General features: G+C 35.3%; 1 protein-coding gene across 6 annotated transcripts in view; it reads right to left on the reverse strand.

Moving 5' to 3' along the window:
• Positions 1 to 21,887, reverse strand: part of ARHGEF12 (Rho guanine nucleotide exchange factor 12) — a 231,353-nt gene that overhangs the window by 95,817 nt on the left and 113,649 nt on the right. For 5 of the 6 annotated variants that reach the window (XM_019663597.1, XM_019663593.1, XM_019663592.1 and 2 more), the window contains 8 exons: positions 19,175 to 19,273; positions 18,488 to 18,537; positions 15,471 to 15,528; positions 12,988 to 13,166; positions 10,920 to 10,997; positions 10,604 to 10,723; positions 8,752 to 8,892; positions 645 to 719 (listed from right to left, as the gene is read on the reverse strand). In XM_019663597.1, coding sequence (XP_019519142.1) covers positions 645 to 719; positions 8,752 to 8,892; positions 10,604 to 10,723; positions 10,920 to 10,997; positions 12,988 to 13,166; positions 15,471 to 15,528; positions 18,488 to 18,526 — 690 coding nt within the window. In that variant the 5' untranslated portion in view covers positions 18,527 to 18,537; positions 19,175 to 19,273. The remainder of the gene's footprint in view (positions 1 to 644; positions 720 to 8,751; positions 8,893 to 10,603; positions 10,724 to 10,919; positions 10,998 to 12,987; positions 13,167 to 15,470; positions 15,529 to 18,487; positions 18,538 to 19,174; positions 19,274 to 21,887) is intronic. The other variant, XM_019663594.1, reaches the window with a different exon arrangement.

Raw genomic sequence — 21,887 nt, forward strand, 5'->3', positions numbered from 1 at the left:
ACACAAATAGCAGATACGAGGTCTGACAATTACGTTCGCGAACTCATCCTAGAAAATGTGCTACATACTTCATTGCTAAATATCACTACAGTCACCTACAAACTACTCCCCTTGGGAAGCTATGCACCAATGCCATCACCTAGTCCACCCTCCAAAGCAATTTTGGAACTCTTTCTCTGGAATGGCCATCAGAGCTGTCGTCGGATTATCCTTGATGTCGTGAATGTCATTAAAATGTCTTCCTTTCAGTATTTCCTTTATCTTTGGGTAGAGAAAGATGTCATTGGGGGCCAGATCAGGTGAGTACAGAGGGTGTTCCAATACAGTTATTTGTTTACTGGCTAAAAACTCCCTCACAGACAGTGCCGTGTGAGCTGATGCATTGCTGTGATGCAAGAGCCATGAATTTGTTGGCGAAAAGTTCAGGTCATCTAACTTTTTCATGCAGCCTTTTTAGTACTTCCAAATAGTAAACTTAGTAACTATTTGTGCAGTTGGTACAAATTCATAATGAATAATCCCTCTGATATCAAAACAGGTTAGCAACATCGTTTGAACAAGTTCACAAACTTAACTGTCTGACTTCGTATGTCTGTCACTCAAGTATAAGGAAAGCACTATCATTTCATGAGTTTCATACTCACAGTGTCCTGAATTACTTCGTTTTTCTCTGTGTTTTCCTCTAGATTAATCCTCTCTTTCAGGCCACTCTTGGGACTCTAATAATAAAAAAAGACACTCCATTCATATCAACAGGCTCACCAAAAGGAGATAAGAAAAAATAGTGTGGGAGGATAATGTTCTAAATTTCATATATATATATCTGAAACTACTAAATATCTTTTATATAATACCTGGTTCTGCTACTTTCTCCTGACTTTGGCAAATCACTTATTCTCTCAGCTTTTTAGTTTTACATTAATAAAACAATATAGAACCAATAGAACAGTTATACTTCAACTCCAGGTCTGAGGTCTAATTTCTACCAAATCATTCAAACTAGATATATTACATATCTCAAACTCATTATGTCAAAATCAAACTCTATCTTTATTCACTTCCTCTAACCTCTTCTGCCCCAAACTATTCTTTCTATCCAAGTTAAAAGCATGTTAGCCTACTTACATGAATTAAATTAAGATTCTGTCTATTTTTCTATTACTACTTTATATGAAACTGATGCATGAATTTTTGTAAAATTTACATGGTATGTTTGTGATGACCTAATATAAAACACAAACTATATGATATGCTGAACTTCAATTTTGGGGAATGAGGCATATCCCAAAGCAATGGGGGCCATTCTTCAGAGCAAGTGAAAACGAGGCGCAAGACAGTTTTGTGTGAATGCCAGTAAGATACATGCTATCTATACATATACCAAGATACCACGAGATAGAGAGAACAGTAGTTTCAAAAATAAGCTCTGTCTTGGAGAAATGGGTAATTCTGGGTCTTGCACAAGAGATATAAAAAATAAAGCTAGAATGTCAAAAGAATAAGGAAGGCTTTTGAGGAGGCTCTACTGACCAAAAAAAGGATAATTTAGGCATCAAAAAGAAAAAAGATTAGACTGAAACACAATAAGCAAGTATGTTAAGATCTATGAATTCAAAATATCATACACATGCATGCGTGTACGTACACATCCCTACACTGGTGACCTCTGGAGTTTGTCAGGGTGCCAAATGTTCTAAAAATGCACATAAAGGAAAAGAATCAAATACTTAGCCTACATTTCCGGTATAAGCTATATTTTAGGGTAATCTGAAAACTAATAAGGGAAAATTCTTCTCTATAAAATAACTGCATCTGATAAATACAGAAGAAACGACAAAACTATAATATTATCATTTTAAAACAACTAATAATGGATGGAGGCATTTTGATCATTAATGGCAGGTAAAAACATAACAGCTTAACGGAGATCTTTATAATGAAGGAATGATGACTTCATCTGAACACCTTAAACAAATGTAAGGCCACAAAAAAACAAACAGACATTCACCACCTGATATGATGTAACAGAATGTACACAGTGCCAACCACCCATAAGTTGTTCTTGACGAACAACTCTCAAACTTTAATCTGATTAAGACTCAATCTCACTATCAGTTTTCAGGAAATATACACAGAACATGTTAAACAACATGTTTATACATGTTACATAATACAATTAGAATATAGATAGTTATAATGGACATATGTCCCAGTTTTTTTAATAAACAAAAAAAAAAGGCAAGAAAAAAAGGGAACTATTATAAATTAAGACTTATCAACCAAAGGCAGAAGACCTTGATTAAATCCTGATTCAAATAAACCAACTGCAAAGAAGATTATAAGACAATTAGAGTAATTAAATTGCATATTAAAATATTCTAAAATTTGATAATGGTAATACGGTTAACTTTTTAAGCCTTCTTTTCTCTTAAAGATGCATATTAATGAAATAATGTCTTGGGTTTTACTTTAAAATAATCCAGTATTTGGAGAGTGTGAGGGATGGAGGGTACAAACAAAACAAGTTTGATGAAGGAAGTCATTAGGTACATGAAGGCGATCATTATGCTAGTTTCTCTACTTTTGAATAGATTTAAAATATTTCCAAAATATATATTTTTAAATATCAGTTACAAATTGAAAATCAGAGAGGCAGATGCTCTGAATTTTAGATGATGATTTGTGATCAAGTAGGCTTCTCTTCTGAGAACTGGGTACATGGGTATTCTTTAAAGCTGTCTTTGAGGTGAACAAAAGCAGGGAATTTTACAATGATAATGATATCGCAAACAGCACAAGGAGGTTATTTTATAAAAATTGACAGAAAATGGTAAAAATTTAAAAACAATTGATTCAAAATATAACAACACTGACTGGTTCCTACAAATAGAGTACAATTGAAACAAATATGGAAATCCATCAACTAAAAGAAACCTGCCTTAGCTTCAAATAGACACATGTAAGAATTCAGCTAGTTTGTTATATGTTCAGTAAACATCCTACACTGCAGTATATAATCTCTCATCTGGATTTCCAAAATATCCATTTATTTATTTGGTCTCAGTTTCATCTATAAAATGGTGATACTTCTTGAAGATTATTATGAGAGTTAAAAAGAATATCTATAAAGTATTAGGTACAACTGCTGTTGCATAGCAGGTAATAATGGCAATGGCAACTATTTATTAACCATTCAACTCACATGTGTTAAGTTTCTATTAAGCCAAGCAGTCTTTTCTTACATATCTCCCTGTCTCTTTACTCCATTTCATTTTCCACACTGATGTTTCTGATTATGCTTCTCTTTTGCATGCAAAATAAACCCAAACTCTTTAATCACTCATTTTGTTGTTCATTCAAATATTTAATAAACACCTCAAAAGGTGGCCTGAATGACCAGTGGCTTTCAAATTCTTTTTTACCACATCCTGTAATAAGAGAAAAATTATACATTGTTAATCACTATATGTGTCTGTACATAGACACACACGCACATATATACGTACTCAGACATACATGTGTATACAACAAAGTTACAAGAAGTTAACACGGCGTCTACAGTTAAAGCACTCATTTCCTATTCTATTATTTTTTTTAAATGCTGGTTCCAACCAACTAAATTGATTTCATGAACCAGAGTTTTAAAAACACTAGTTTAGACTACTTTCCTCATCATTTTTAAAAAGGGTAATCTATTTTTAAGTCATTATTCCTATCACTGCATACTACTTACAAAGTATTGCTGAGTAACATTGGACTTAGCTTTTAAGTATTCATATGACTAGGGAGCTACATCATATTCAACTTAAAATATTTTCTTATCTTTTAACAAATATCCATGTTCATCTGGCAATTTCTGGATTAATCAAGAAAATGCTACTAAACATGGGCTATTAACTGAAGTCTATCTAACAGGACTAAGTTTTTTTCCTTTTTGTAATGGCAAAGTACCCTGTGATTTAAGACTGAGTCACTCTGATCACAAATAGAATATTAACATGCCTGTTTTGTTTGTTTTTTAATAATGCCTGCCTGTGTGGAGGTACTATAGTGTATCTTTCTTTTCTTTTTTATTAAAATTTATTGAGGCGACAATGGTCAACAAAACCACATAGGTTTCAAGTGTACAATTCTATACTACATCATCTATAATATATATCACATTGTGTGTTCACCACCAAGAGTCAGTTCTCCTTCCATCATCATTATGTTTGATCCCTTTTACCCTCATCTACCAACCCCTACCCACTTACCCTCTGGTAACCATTAAACTGTTGTCTGTGTCTATGAGTTTTTGTTTTTTTATTTTCTTGTCTTGTTCCTTTGTTGCTTTCAGTTTTATATCCCACATATGAGTAAAGTCATATAGTTTTCTGGTTTTTTTGTCTGATTTATTTCACTTCGCACAATAATCTCAAGATCCATCCATGTTGTCGCAAATGGCAGTATTTCATCTTTTTTGTGGCAGAGTAGTATTCCATTGTGTATATATACCACTTCTTCTTTATCCAATCAATTATCGAAGGACACTGTGGTTGTTTCCATGTCTTGGCCACCGTAAATAAAGCTGCAATGAACATCGGAGCACATAAATCTTTATGGATAAATGTTTTCAGATTTTTTGAGTAGATACCCAGGAGAGGGATTGCTGGGTCATATGATAATTCTATTCTTAATTTTTTGAGGAACCTCCACACTGCCTTCCATAGCGGCTGCACCAGTCTACATTCCCACCAACTGTGTATGAGGGTTCCTTTTTCTCCACAGCCTCTCCAACACTTGTTATTATTTGTCTTGTTGATGACAGTCATTCTAACGTGTGACTTGATACCTCATTGTGGTTTTGATTTGCATTTCCCTAACAGCTAGTGAAGTTCAACATTTTTTTCATCTATTTGTTGGCCATTTGTATGTCTTGTTGGGAGAAGTCTGTTCATGTCCCCTGCCCATTTTTAAATTTTTTTGGAAATTAATAAAATTTATTACAGTTAATGTTTAAGCACTTATGTAGACAGCACAGAGCAAAGCACCATATACATATTGTATCATTCAATTATCCTAACAACCCTAAGACAGATACCATTATTAACCCTATTTTATCGGTAAGGAAACTGACCAGAGAGATTAACTTGCCTGTATTACACAGCTGCAAATCTAAAGCAAGAACACAAAGTTACACTATTCTCCAGACTCTTCGTAAGTACAGGACCAACAACACTTTAACTACTACAAGCTTTCAGGCCATAACAGTCTTCTATCATAAAAGTCAGATTTTACCTCCTGGCTTCTAAACTACATCCAGGTTTTTAATACAGTTAAAGACAATACAGGTAGTAAAGATGTCCCCAAGCCTCTGTGAGGGAAGAAGACTCAGATCTATTTAAAAAAAAAAAAAAAGAACTTACAGCTCCCTGTATCAAATCTCAGACTTGGGAGTTAGCTCAGGATCAAGTCACTCTTCTAGGGCTCCTCCCGAACTGGACAGACTTGTCCTCTCATCATGCTCAGGCTAGTCCTGGACCGGGTCCTCTGCAGAAGTGGCCTTGCATGATGCAGGCTAGGCAGGCATGCCGGTCCATGCCCTGCTCTCTGCACCTCCCCCTGCAACCCATTCCAGCAAAATTTCACTTCCTAGCTTCAGGTCAGAAGGCAGCATTTTAAAAATACTAAATACTAAAATCATATTTTGGGACAACAGCTGTTTATTTGCTATACCCCCTTTACAAGGGAACAAAGGGTCATGTTATTCTAAGGGTTCACATGTAGACAGGTCAGTCACCTTAGGACTTAAGGTACACTTTGGTCAACTACAAAAATAATCAGTGAAGTAAAAGCCATATTCCTCTAGCCTCAATTCCTAAGACCCATTTATTTGTCTTGTTTCCACACTTTTTGGAAAAAATATTTATCAACTTTCAAAGGCAGAGTTGTAATGTTTTAAGTGATTCCTATTGGCTCTAAAACCAGCAAAAGTCACCAGGTTGCCTCACGGACCCAATCACTGTTGGCTTGGGCCAAATTGCCATTCAGAAACCTTAATTTCTATTGCCTATCTATCTTCCCTAAGGCCTCTGGAGTTATATTTCCAAATAAATATCTGAGCATCTCACTTCCTTACCATCACCAGGAGACACCCTGACTCTTGAGCTCAATGCACCACCAGGCCCATTCTGCCGAGGCCACAACCTACCTCATGCATGTCAATTGTGCACAGTTCCTCAGACACATGACTTACTCTTTCATGTCTCCTTGCTTTTATCCGATTTGGTACATCCTCATTTTCCTCAGTTACTGTATTAATGTACACTGCCCAAAGCTCACCTCCATGCCTCGTTCTCACTCCCCAAGTACAATGAGTCTTTGAAGCTCTCTCACAGCACTGTGTGTAGTATATCCAATAGTACATAGCTGAGTGGGCTTTTGATTCTTAGTGTTCATGTGTTTCTTCCATGAGACAGGGAACATTTTTCTTTTCTTTCTGGAATCTTTAGTGTCTAACAGGTACGTTTCTGTCCTTCAAGTCAGAATTACTCGACTGGAGTAATTCAGAAGGAGGGGAAGTTTTTACAATAGCTGCTGCGGTGCTGGAATTCCCCTCCCAAGGTTCTGCTCTGGCATCTGTGAACTGGTTATCTGGAAGCCATGTTCCATTTGGTGAAATTGTAGTGACTACAGAATTGGTGCTTGCTATTCTTGTGGTCCCATTGTCAAAGTCTGAAGAATTGATAGTGGTTACAAAGGTGAATCCCAGAGTTAGATTTGGGCTGAATGTTGGTATCACGGAAAAAGAAACCATAGAAGTAGGATTTGAAGTTTTGGTTTCTTCTTTTAATAGATCTTGTAACATCTACTGACGGTGAAATGTGGTTGCATTGTTGGTACTGACATGTATCAGAGTATTGCCAAGCAGAAGAAGAATGAAGCAGGAATCCATGTTGACCTTAGTTATTTGAACTGCATCATCCATCTCCACTCATTGGAATTCCATAAATACCTTTTTTAAATTGTGCCACGGAGTCCAGCTCTGGGCAGTATCACTGAGGATGAAGATAACAGCTCCGCCTTGGTTCTGGGCAGCATCTGGCGCACCACCCGCCCTCAGGGCCGCCACCCTGCCTGTGAATGGGAGCCAGGCAGCCTTGGGCAGCGGGTGGCTGCAGCCTCCACTGCTTGTGGCTGTGGCCTCACCTTCACAGCCAGGAGAAGTGGCTGAGGGACCACTGAGCAGGTGGAGGTGATGGCAGCTGTGGTCTGGGTCCGAGCTGGCTCTCGTGCGCCTTTGTCCTCCTCTGCCCATTTTTTAGTTGGATTGTTTCTTTTTGTTGTTGAGTTGTATGAGTTCCTTATATATTTTATTTATAGATATTAGCCCCTTATCAGAGGCGTTGTTTGCAAATATCTTCTCCCATTCGGTTGGTTGCCTTTTTGTTTTGTTGATGGTTTCTTTGGCCGTGCAGAAGCTTTTTAGTTTGATATAGTCCCATTCATTTATTTTAACTTTTACTTCCTTTGAGGTCAAATTCATAAAATCCTCTTTAAACCAAAGGCCCATAAGTTTAGTACCTATGTTTTCTTCTATGCAGTTTCAGGTCTTATGTTTAGGTCTTTGATCCATTTTGAGTTAATTTTGGAACATGGTGACAGGTAGCAGTCTAGTTTCATTCTTTTGCACGTGGCTTTTCAATTTTCCCAGCACCATTTATTGAAGGAGCTTTCTTTTCTCCACTGTATGTTTTTGGCTCCTTTGTTGAAAATTATCTGTCCATATTTATGTGGGTTTATTTTTGTATTTTCAATTCTATAACATTGGTCTGTGTGTCTGTTTGTCTACCAATACCATAATATGCTCTTAAAGATATCAACAGTTGGCCTCTTGGTCCAGTAAGAAAGCATTGGCATTACTAACTTTTACCTGCAAACAAGATGCCTGCTGGGAAATTCCATCTCCTCAAAAGAAACATTTGGCAATGGGTGTCCATGGGAAAAAGTGAACTCTGAAATTAAAAGCTCATATACGAGGTCTGACAATTAAGTTCACGAACTTGTTCAAACAATGTTGTTAACCTGTTTTGACATCAGAGGGATTATTCATTATGAATTTGCACCAACTGGATAAACAGTTAACCAAGTTTACTATTTGGAAATGCTGAAAAGGCTGCGTGAAAAAGTTAGACAAAAATGACCTGAACTTTTCACCAACAATTCATGGCTCTTGTATCACAACCATGCACCAGCTCACAGCACTGTCTACGAGGGAGTTTGTAGCCAGTAAACATATAACTGTATTGGAACACCCTCCTTACTCACCTGATCTGGCCCCCAATGACTTCTTTCTTTAGCCAAAGATAAAAGAAATATTGAAAGGAAAACATTTTGATGACATTCAGGACATCAAGGGTAATCCGATGAGAGCTCTGATGGCCATTCCAGAAAGAGTTCCAAAATTACTTTGAAGGGTGGACTAGGCGCTGGCATTAGTGCATAGCTTCCCAAGGGGAATGCTTTGAGGGTGATCATGGTGATATTCAGCAGTACAGTATGTAGCACTTTTTCTAGGATGAGTTCATGAACTTAATTGTCCGACCTCATACAACAATGTTCAGAATTTCTGCTTATCAAATTGCTACACTAAAGAAGGCAGTGATAAAAAGTAAGTAATAAGAGAATACCTCTAAGTCACATAAATTAAAATCAAATCTAGAAAGTGGATGTAAAGAAGAACACAAGAAGATAAAGATGTAGAACACTTACATCTGCATTGTCACTACTGGGCCAAGAAGCATCTCCACTGCCATAGTCAATTCTAAGTAGTCCATCACCAGGATCTGCTTCTACCTCACTGACTGTTACTGTGTCACCTAAAGGCTTGGAAGAAGTAACTACAGCTCCATCCTAAAACAGATTAAACACACAAACACGTTAAAGAAAACCCTTTCATTATTGATTACATAAAGAAATAGAGTTGAATTACAACCCAAATGGAGACTGCTAAAAGTTGGCCAGTTTGATGTGATCAGGAATGCTTAATAGCGAATATAGTCAATGGTGCTGTAACAGCTATATATGTTGTCAGAGTAGGAGACTTTGGGAGTTACCACTTTGTGAGGGGTGTAAATGTCTAATCATAATGTTGTTTCATATACCTAAAACTAATATAAAAAAAGAATGCTTAAAGCTCTAAAAGTTAAAAACATAAAACTACAAATTCTGTGGTTCTAAAATGGCATTACCTTAAATACAGCTAACTTAGTAAAGAGAAAAAAAGTTCAAACTTCCAAATCAAGCATAAAGATAAAATAGTTTGTTAAATTATATCATTTATATTGCCTGCCCATTAGTAAAGATTATTACACTATAACTTCTGGTTCACTACCTTCCAACATTTAGAATATCAATAAATCACTAATACTGGGACACAATACTATAAAATAAATTATTATAAGCTTTCATATCAGGAACCACAGTTTTACTACTCAAATAGAATAAGAATGTTGTCCTTGTTCAGTAATAACAACAAAAAACTGTCAACATTACTGAGGCATAATAATACTCAAAACTTCATATAGTTAAAGGGGCTGAAAGTAATTAAAAAAATAAGTGACATGTAACAGAAAGAACACTAAACCAGCTAGTCAGGAGACTTTACAACTGTGTGGCCTTGTATAAGTTATTTAACCAGTTTAGAACCTAGTTTTCACAACCATAGATTTTTTTAACTTTAAAATGGGCAGATTAGGCTAGATGAAAACATCCTCTTAGTTCTAATGAATCTGGCTTTCACTTACAGACCTAACTGAGGAAGAATAGCAAATAAACAGCTATTACTCATTTTAAATAGTATAGGCAATTTTTCCAGTTTGTTTTAAGATGAAGTAAAAGGAGCTTTTCATATCCCAAATTTTAATATTACAGAAATCTGGTTGACATATAAATACTGAGCTCTTTTTTTTCTAATGAGACAATTATCTCCATGCTTATATCTATGTAGCAAATTCTGCTCAAATCTATTTCAAAATAAAAATAAAAATATAGTCATTAGGAATGTGAACGTTCTTTGAATTCATCAGACTGTGTTTAAATTCCAGTTCCATCATTTTTGGGCTACATGATCTCAGAGAAGTATTTATCTCTCTGAGTTTCTGTAAAGGTATATGTAAAATGGGGGAAAACAATATCTAATATCAGAGGGTTGTTGTGCAGACTAAAGAAGAAAATGTACTTAGCACAATGTTTGTCAATTTGTAAAATCATATGTCCCTACTTAAAAACATAACTGTCATTCTGTTTCACAATGACAGAACGACCCTTAAAAATATAACTGTATGTATCTAAATACATTTTACTAATTCATCACATCAAAGCAAAAGCACTGAATTCTTTTTAAAATTATTATGAAACATGGAAACATTACATCATGAATGAGCAAATAATCAGAAGTTCACATTTCTTTTAGTTATCATCCCTGTAATGTCCTACACAGACTATCCTGTTGGCCTATGCTAGAAAAATAACTTTAAAAATGCAACTGCAACATTCTTTGACACATTTCCAGAAGAGTATGTTCCTGCAAAAAGTCGGGTAGCACTTTTAATAGTGATGCTACCTGAGCAGAGCCTGTGGCTTTGGATAACTGTTCCTGGAGCTGAGGAATGTGTTTCTTGGTCTCTTGGATCTCTTTTAACAATCTTTGGGCAGGTGTTCGGTTGTAATTTTCCTGCAAGGACTGAAAAGTTATAAAAATATTTTGAGAAATATTTTGAGAAATACTTACTTATGCCAAGACAATATAGAAAAAGTCCACTCTTAATCAAATAGCTGCTGGCACTAATTACAATACTGCTTGATTATGATTATGATAAATACCAACTCAACTATGCCCACTCACATTTTGAATGGCCTGTAAACAGCCCTTTTACTACCTGTAGCCGTTCCTGTTCTTTCTGTAACATTTTTCTCAGAATTTCTACTTTCTGGTTATGAACCACATTGTTTTCCTCCTGAAAAAAAGATAAACAAACAAAAAAGAACCAATACAGGGAAAGTGAAGCTAAAATAAACAGCAAAAATGAGACACACAATGTTATGTCCCAGCTCCAATTTTCAATACCTATTAAGATTTTCTTTATTTCCAGCAGTTACAAGGACAGACTTTTAGATGTGACACTTAAAGATAAAAGATTATAGGGAAATTTCAGCCCTTTTCACTTTTACTAAATTAGATTCAACAAAACATTAAATATTGATATTAGTTGGAGTATTGAAGTTGCCTTAAGTATAAGAATACCATCTTATACTTTCTCTTGTTTGGATCTTTACTATCAATCCCCATGCATTATTCCTAGTGCTTCTTACCTGAAATAGTAACACGGCTCCCTAACTCATCTCCTGCTATCTCTCCTTGTTTCACAACCCTTTATTTTATCAAATTAATCTTCCTAAAATCCTGTTACAATCACATCACTCTCTTGCTCAAAAAAAAAATTTAATGGATTTTACTGCCTATCTACTTACATGTAAATTAGCCTTGGAGTTGTGATTTTTCAAATATACAGTCTTACTTTTTTCAAGCTCATCTCTCACTACATAAATTATTTATATATATATACACATTTTTAAAAAAGATTTTATTGGGGAATTGGGGAGGAAACAGCATTGGGGAATTGGAGAAGGGGAACAGACAAGTTGTTGTCCTTTTGTTCTTCAGTTGTGGAGGACATCGCTTCACTAGCCCATGTTGGTACTGTGATCATTTCGTTCTTCCTGGCTGAGGCAGGTCGGTCGCTGGCCACTGGATGGCTGCTCACGCTGGCTGCCGGCCACTCACAGTAGCTTATAGCAGCCCACTGCAGCCCCACTGCAGCCTACCCCGTCACTGGCCACTCACGGCAGCCCAGCTCCAGGTCAAGCTGTTGTTCACCATCTTAGCTGTAGAGGGCGCAGCGTCACTGGCCCATGTGGGATCCGAACTGGCAGCCCTGCTGCTCAGAGTTCACGCTCCCAAGCCAACTCTTAAACAACGAGCCACTCGGCTGGCCTCACTACATAAATTCTTAACAGGAACCAGCCAAACAAGAATCCTGGCTACTTCCCCAAAATACTTGGTGCTTTCTTGGCTCTCCACCTCTACTTCCTCTACCTGGGTTGCCTCCCTCTCCATTGCCACCACTTAAATGTACCTGTTTTTCAAGGTTCAATTCAAATAATAGCTTTCCATAAAGTCCTTCCTTATCACAACCAGATGTGCTTTCTCCCTCCTTTGAGTCCTTATAGAACTTAATAGTTTTTAACCTCATGTCACATTCTGCTTTTGTATTATAATTACTTGTATACTCTTGATTCAATCTCAAACAAAGGTTTAAGTATGCCAAATACTAAGCACTATTTTCAGACACTAGTATCTCAACAATAAACAACAAACAAAAAAAACCCCTGCCTTCATAAAGTATATATTCTAAGATAAATAAGAACATTGAACATAGGCTATCTTATGAGTGGCAAACTGTTTTGTATAGGTAGGTCTTTAATATTTGTTGAATTAAATCTGCTATCCCAATATTCAGTAATCATTCCAAATTACAGTTGACACTTGAACAATGCAGGGGTTAGGGGCGCTAACCCCCATGCTCAGTTGGAAAATCTGCATATAACTTTTGTCTCCCCCAAAACTTAAAACTACGAATAGCTTACTGTTGACTGGAAGCCTTATTTATACCATATTGTATTCTTGCAATAATATAAGCTAGAGAAAAGGAAATGTCATTAAGAAAAATGATAAGGAAAATACATTTACAGTTATTAAGGAGAAAAAAAAACCTCTGTGTATAAGTGGACCGACCTGTGCAGTTCAAACCCACAACAGTTCAAGGGTCAACTATATTATATAATTTTTATATTAGGAAGTTATTTTCTAGAATCTACTGCAAAACTCAATACGAAACAAAGGCATTATGCAACTGAGCATTTACAAAGAAATTTTCCCACTCTTACCCCCATAAGCACAGGACTAGTAATCCTCTCCATATTCCCAGATGCTCCAGGTGAATGAGGGGATGTCATGACAGGAGACATATGTCCACTGACTGATGGCTCTACTTCAGAATCAGCAAGTGGAATTTGGGGTGACCCAGGTGGGCGTCCCTGAACAGTAAGAGCTACAAAGGAACCAGCTTGGGGTAGGGAGATGAAAGAAAGGAAAGGGGAGGGAAAATAAAATTGTAAAAAAATGTTTTACAGCATTTCACTACTTAGTCTTTGATACATCTAAAAGATCTAATTATGTGAGAAAGTTTCATCATTTGTTAACCACTTCTCCATATAAAAAAAAACCCAATCTTTATTATGACACCTCTAAGAATCTAAAGAACAATGCCATTTTCAGATAATAAATTACTACTCATGAGATCAAATATTACTTAAAAGCAAATAAAATTTTTAACCCCCAATATATTTTAATTAGAGAAGAGTGAGTTAATATCAAACATCTACTAATGGCTATATTTAATTTCTTAAATGCAAATTTTTAAAAATCATATTTTAAGATGATAATTAGGCAGAATTTAATTTTCTGGAATATAATGATGCAATTTTAAATAAACTTTACAAAATAAATATGAAAGAAAATACCCCACAAACACAGGGGAAATAAAAAACCACAGTAAATAAGTAGTGAATTTTAATCTTAAAAATTTGGAGACGATAGGAAGTCACTAGGTATATTATAGGGGGGAAAAAAACTATAGAACGCAAAATTAACCATAACCAAAAAGACTCAACAAAAGACATTCATTATTTATCTAGCATCAAGAAGAAATGAGACTTTCCAAATAAAGGACTTCTTTCGATAACTGACCTTTAAATGACAAAAATATTTCTCTTAGACTTTTCAATAGAATTTTCACATGTATTTCACACTTTTTTCCCCAATTTAACCCTACCATGGAACTTACTATCAGTTATTTTACAATGTTTGAGAGTCTAAAAACTTATTTTTACACTTAACTATCAATAATGCTATGTTTGGGGGAATTTTAAGTATATACACTTTTTAAGATTTTTCAATCTGATTTCTCAGAAAGTCATCTATATATCTTATTTACTTAAACATGTGCTTGCTTCCAACAGCTTCCTAGTTTTTCCCTTCTACTCTTGTTTTGCTGTTTTAAACTGCTTTGATTTGATGTCACTTGTATTATGTCTAGAGTACATGAGGGAGCTCTATTATAAGTATAGAACACAGGTTTTAGGCATTTCAAATTTATATCTGTTTGGATACTCAGAGTGCTTTATGCTTACTTTAAGTTTTTAGCTAGACTCTCATTAATAGATAAGTAATCTATTGCTTATCCTAGTTCTAGGATTTAATTTTTTAAGTAAAAATTACATTGGAATGAGTAAAACATATAATCTAAAAAGCTGAAGAATAATCTTGCTTTTCATACTCTGCAACAGTCAGTTATCAGGCATATACTTATTATCATAAACCCTCCTGTTTATGTAGTACATAAAATTTATAAATCACTATCTTATTAAATATTATATTTATTCAAGTATGGGGATCTAATTTTGACCATCACATTTCTTTTAAAATATTGGGTTGTCAGAAAAGTCATGACGCATTTTTGCAATGAAAAACAGAAAAAATACATCATGACTTTTCCAACAACCCAATGTACTAAAATTAAGAAGTATGGTCAAAGTGACCATTCAGAACTCCAATGAAAAGGTAAAGGAATTCATGGATTGCTTTACTTAAATAATAAGAAAGCTAAGAAAGAATTCAGTCTATTGAATTTATTCTAAAGATGTCCACTCAAAGAAAAGAAATAGAATTAAATAAAACTGCAGTGTTTCTGCTTGGTTACAAACACCTATCTCTAAAGTCTACTTTACTGGGTATAGTCTGATGCAGAATATTATAAATCCTTTACCGTGAAGATTTCCAAGAGAAGATCACTACCCTAGGTTATTTAATCATGTACTTATCTAAAAAAAAGTGATTATGCTTGATGATTTATAAAGTTCCGTTTCAGTTCATCTAGGCCATTGCGTCCAATTTCTCAATCTCCTCCCTTTCAGGTGACTCATACATTTCTTTCAAATATACGGTTTCAATATTACCAAGAATGACAAGAAGATTATAATCAAGCACATGTATGAAGTTGACAGAAGATAGTAATTTAGTTAAGAACTTTCACCTCAAACTTTACTTTATGCAGGGATCAGCAGACTCTAGCCAAGGGGCTTAAACCAAACCCAGAGACCATTTTGGCAATTAAAATTTAATTGAAACACTGCCACACCCATTCATTTACATACTGTCTATGGCTGCTTTGGTGCTACAGTGACAAAGTAGTAAACCATATGGCTCATAAAGCCTACAATATTTACTATCTGGTCTATTACAGAAAATGTTTGTTGATCCTTGATTTTAAGGTTTCAGGAAACAATTAAAACAAGTAACATTCACCTACATTTAATTAGCTTCACCACCTCCAAATGGTTTGAATGAGTGACCAGAGTTCCATTCACCTGCAAGAAAAGGAAAATAGTATATGTCAGATACATTCTACTGAGACAATGAATAAACTGACTTCAGGAATTATTATACATAATACAACCAATTATAATATAGTAAGCAGGGCTATGTATATATTAAAATATGTATATATTTGGTTCAATATTCACTTGTACTACTATTCTATAAGGTATACTGAGCAACAGCATGAACTTGAACACAAAACAAGGCCTTGATTTAAAGGGCATTACAACATATTCACCATGACAGAAGACAAAACATACCATGAAACAGATTTACAAATCCTTCACAATGAAGGACTCTTGCAAATAGAAAATATTTCTTTGCTTTTATACAAATTCATTGATTTATAAAAATCATAATACATTTTTTTTTTAAGATTTTATTGGGGAAAAGAACATTGTTTTTTTTCTAGGACCCATCAGCTCCAAGTCATTGTCCTTCAATCTTCGTTGTGGTGGGCACAAGCTCAGCTCCAAGTCCAGTTGCTGCTTTATTCTGCTTTCAATCTAGTTGCGGGGAGGTGTCCACCATCCCATGCACGAGTCGAACCGGCAACCTTGTTGTTAAGAACACATGCTCTCACCAGCTCAGCGGCAGCTCAGCTCGGGCGCAGCTCACTGGCCCAGATGGGATTCAAACCGGCGACTCTACTGCTCAGAGCTCGCGCTCTAACCAACTGAGCCACCAGGCCGGCACCCATAATACATTTTTTAAAAGATGAAAAAATAAGCAAATATTGCTATTTCCAAAATAATATTCAACTTACTTTTACTTTCCCAATCATGACCTAATCTTACCATTTGCAACATGGATGGACCTAGAAATTATTATGCTGAGTGAAATAAGACAGACTGAGAAAGACAAATACCATATTATCTCACTTATATGTGGAATCTAAAGAACAGAATAAACAAACAAACAAAACAGAAATAGACTCAAGAGATACAGGGGAAAAGAAAACTGATGGTTACTAGACGGTGGGGGATGGGGATAGAGAAGGTAAAGGTATTAGAAAGTACAAATTAGTAGTCACAATATAGTCACGGGGATATGAGACGCAGTTTGGGGAATATAATCAACAATGTTGTAAAGGTTATGTAGGGTGCCAGATGGGCACTGGACTTATCAGAGAGGTCACTTCATAGACTGTGTAGATGCTTGACCACTGTGCTATACACCTGAAGCTGAAGTTGAATAATATTCAATGTGAACTATAATTAATATTTATATATGGTTTTTTTTACATTTTTCTTTCTTTTTTTTTTTTAATGGGATGTGGAGTACAGCATAGGGAATATAGTCAATGGTATTGTAACAGCTATATATGATGTCAGAGGGGTAGTAGATTGGAGGGGTTATTATTTTGTGAGGGGTGTAAATGTTTAACTATTACATTGCTTTGTACATCTGAAACTAATAAAAAAATTAATTTTCAGACTGGCTAAATGTTATCCAGAGTCTCCACTAAAAAAAAATTAACGTAAAAATATCAAACACGGATTTAACATTATTTGTTCTCTGACACAAGTAATGCTAATTTTTACAAGTTCAAATATATCAGTGTATAAAATAGAAGTATACTCATCATGCCCACCAGAGATGATCACTGTTAACCATGATGTTTAATCTTTGAGACACTATTCTAGCATACACATACCACATACATAGAAACATATACACATACATTATAACTGTCTTTTTTCCTGCAAATTAATAGTTTTTATTGTATTGTGGATATCTTTTATTATAGATATACACAGACCTAATCCACTTTTTTTCAAAGCTGCAGATAAAATATAATTTATTTCTCTAGCTCTCAGTTTATCCATATTTAGGTTGTTTACGAGTTTTTAATATGATAAAGCTAAAATGAATTTCCCTGTACACATATCACTTCACATTTGTACACTTACTTCCTTAGACATGTTCCTAAAAGCAAAATTGCTGGTTAAAGGTTATATACTTACTTAGAGTATATAACTTTTGATTCATATTTATAAATTTCCATCTAAACAGATTTTATGTACTTTATACTCACAACAAGCTTATGAGAGTAGCCATTTCACCATACCCAAACTATGCCTAATGTGTATTATCAATCTTTAAATTTCTGATGACCAAATATATTTTCACCTATCTTTATCAGTGAGGTTGGACATACCCTTATTAATATATTATTTATTTCAATTACTTTGGGGAATTACCTAATAAAATTCTTTGCCCATTTTTCCATTTGACTATTTATTCTTTTCTTAGTAATTGGAAAGTGCTCTTTACAATTAATGATATACTCTGTAATATATTTTAAATATATTTTTCCAGATTGTTCTTTGTAAAGATGTTCATGGTGTCTTTTCCTGTACAGTAATTTGATTTTAAGTAATCAGGTTAGTCAATTGTCTCAAGAACAATTAGTGACTAATCCATTCTTTCCTTACTGATCAGAATTCAAGTCTGTTTCTGGGCTCTATTGTGTTCCACTGATAGGTGGACATGAGTAACTTGTTTTAAATTAATTCACACCATCTCACCTCAAACATACCCATATAAATAACACACTTTTTTCTTTAGCTATTCTTATACCTCTGTGAAGTTCATATGGAAGAATAATCAGTTTGACAAGTAATGGCATACCTTCCCAATTCTATTAGTATATTTTGATGAGAATTTCTTGCTAACAAATTAATATAGAGAGAAATGATATTCACAACAATGGGTTAGTTACTCTCCTATCCAAGAACATGATTCCATTTATTCAAGCCTTTCATTATGCCTTTCAGTAAAGGGTAATATTAATTTTAAAATGAAAGAAATAAGCTTTTATCATCCACAAATCCATCATATGCAATGTGATGCTTTTTATAAAAATCTAAGTGAAAAAATCAAACTATGGCTAATATACTCTGTTTTTTAATTCTATCATAAATTCCATGATAGGGTTTTCCTTACCTTGATGATTCGATCACCTGTCTGTACTCCAGCCCGCATGGCTGCTCCATCTGTGAGAGAAATTAATTACTTAAAATGTAATTCATTTGCATTCACTGATAATCTTCTTGAAAGTGAGGCAGCATAACAAAGTGGTTAAGAACATGGGTTATAAAGTCAGACACTTTTAGGTTCAAATGCTGTCCCTGTCACTCACTGATTGTGTGACTGTAGACTGAGTTTATGGGCTTTTTTTTTACTCTAAGCCTTAAATATCATCTATAAAATGGGTACAAAAAAATACCTACTTCAAATTATAGCACCCAACATAAAGGAAGTATTCAATCATGGTAATAGCAGAATATGTTGTTTGGGGAAATAATGGATATTTCTAAGCCTTTCTACTTAACCTGTCTCTACCAAAATATCTCTGGTGCCATAAAGAAATAATATTCCACAAACTTCTGTAAGTGACCAGAGTGTCATATAATTTCTAAAACTATGTAAGAACTGTTTTCTTTCTAGAAATAAAATCAACTGGGGTAAATTCATGCCTAAAACTATGACTCAAAAGACAAATCTAGCACAACAAGCCATAAAACCTGCAATGCATGCTATTATTTTATTCTGGTCAATAGACATTATTTAGGTTTTTCTATTCTTACTGTTTGCTCCCAAATGACAATACTGTTTTAAAAAATGCCTTGCCTTCTTTGACAGACTGTACGAAGACTGGATTGTCTCCACTGACCGTCAGCCCAAATCCATTGTCATCTTTCTGGATGACCACACAACGCTGAACAAGACCTGCATAAGAACCACATGGTATAAGGAGAGAAGGAAGAACAAAAAACAATAATTACATATTAGTAATAAGCTGTATTCTTTCTGGAGAAACACAACGTAGCACATGAAATCCATATATAAAATAAGAGCACTAACCCCATGAACAAAACAAACACAAGAACACCAAAATGTCATATTTATTGATTTCTCACTGGAGAGGTAGAGTAAAATTGCTTCAAGATTAAAAATAGCTACGACAAACTGTAAAAGATGAAGTATTAGAGACGCGACAGAAAGAAAGCCCATTTGCATCTATGCCATTTATTTGTAATATAAAATCTCCCTCACCCTCTGTTTTTGGTTCTAACTGGTGTTTCAATCCCCCCCGCAAATTAAAACATTTTGGGACATTAGGCTAGAAGCCACCCACAGTAAACTAGAGAAATCCAATTTTATTCTCAGGAGATTATATGCAGAAAATAGATATATATATAAAGAAAGGAGATGTTTGGAGAGCACCTGCATCTCTTCTCCAAAAAGGGAGTGAAAAAAGAAAGAGTTCAAAGGGAAAAGATGACCTTGACTCACAGAAAAAATAAACAGAATACAGAAAAAAGTAGAAAAGATAAAGAATCTGTGAGGTCAACTAATTCTTTTATCTATTTTGCATACTGACCTGACTCCTACAGGAGAAATTTGTTTTCCTTCCAGTTAAACAGCAAAGGAAAATTGTCAAGGCCAAGGTGAGACAAAGAAGGCCGCAATCAAAGGAATACGGATGTTCCGTAATAGAACGCTGATTAGTACCCAGCTGTTTTATTATGGATCAGATATGAAGATCCTGAACTCTGTGTTAACCAAAGATTTAATATATACTTTCAGCTTTGCAGAATCTAAGCATTTCATCAAAAATCAATATATAAAACATGTAAAATAAGCATATGTGTATATAGAAAATAAAAATTCTTCAAAATAAAAATTTTTATAAAGAGTCATGATCTTTTAAATAAGTCTGATGTATAAATCAAACAATGTTAAAGATTTCTTGCTGTTAATGAAATATCATGAGTATGTGAACCTACTAATGATGAAACACTGGAAAAACTGGATTCCATCATGGAAAATATGAATATTGAATTTTAACTCATAACCCTACACAAAAATTAACTTAAAGCAGAACATGGACCTAAACATAAAGCTAAAACTTTTCATAAGAAAACATAGAAGAAAATCTTCAAGACCTTAGGTTAGGCAGAGAGCGTTTAGGATGAAAAAGGCACCAACTAGAAAAGAAAAAACTGGTAGACTGAATTCAAAACTTAAAACGTGCTCTTCAAAAGAAACTAGGAAAATGAAAAGGCAAGCCACATACTGGGAGAAAATACAGTACAAATATCTGATAAAGGACTTATATCTAAAATATACACACACACACACACACATATGTGTGTATTTATTTTAAGATTTTATTGGGGAATTGGGGAAGGGAACAAACAGTGTTGAGGAATCAGGGAAGGGGAACAGACAAGTTGCTGTGTTTTTGTTCTTCAGTCTAGTTGTGGAGGACGTTGCTTCACTGGCCCATGTTTGTATTGTGATCACTGCACTCTTCCCAGCTGAGGCAGATCAGTTGCCAGCCATTGGACGGCAGCTCACACTGGCTGCCGGCCACTCATGGTAGCTTACGGCAGCCCACTGCAGCCCCACTGCAGCCTATGCCATCTCCAGCGATTCACGGCAACCCAGCTCCAGGTGGAGCTGTTGTTCACCATCTTAGCTGTAGAGGGCGCAGCGTCACTGGCCCATATGGGAACCGATCCGGCAGCCCTGCTGCTCAGAGCTCACGCTCCCAAGCCAACTCTTGACCAACAAGCCACTCGGCTGGCCCTATATGTATTTAAAAACAAAAAAACAAACAAAACCCCCCAAAAAAACCTAAAAAACTCTACAATTCAAAAATGGAAGACACATTTTAAAAGGGACAAAAGACTTGAATAAACCAGTCACAAAGAAAGATACACCAATGGCCAATAAGCACATGCAAAGGTGTTCAACATCTGCAGTCTTATGAAAAATGCAAATTAAAACCACAATGAGATACCACCCTACACAAACTGGGATGGCTATAAAAAGACTGAAAATACCAAGTGTTGACATGGATGTGGGGCAACTGAAATTCTCATACATTGCTGGTGGAAGTGTAAATTGGTACACTTTGAAAAACAGTTTGTAAATTTTTTAGAAAAGATGAGCATGCGAGGTCTGGCAATTAAGTTCGCGAACTCGTCCTAGAAAAAGTGCTACATACCTCATTGCTGAGTATCATTACAGTCACCTTTGAAATACCCCCCTTGGGAAGCTATGCATTAATGCCAGCACCTAGTCCACCCTGCAAAGCAATTCTGGAACTTATTTTCTGGAATGGCCATCAGGGTTGTCATCATATTACCCTTGACATCCAGAATATCATCAAAATGTCTTCCTTTCAATATTTCCTTCCCTTCAAGTAAAGAAAGACGTCACTGGGAGCCAGATCAGCTGAGTAGGGAGGGAGTTCTAGTACAGTTATGTTTACTGGCTAAAAATTCCCTCACAGACAGTGCTGTGTGAGCTAGAGTATTGTCATGATGCAAGA

This window comes from Hipposideros armiger, unplaced genomic scaffold, assembly GCF_001890085.2.
Source record: "Hipposideros armiger isolate ML-2016 unplaced genomic scaffold, ASM189008v1 scaffold_396, whole genome shotgun sequence".
NCBI classification, from domain to species: domain Eukaryota; kingdom Metazoa; phylum Chordata; class Mammalia; order Chiroptera; family Hipposideridae; genus Hipposideros; species Hipposideros armiger.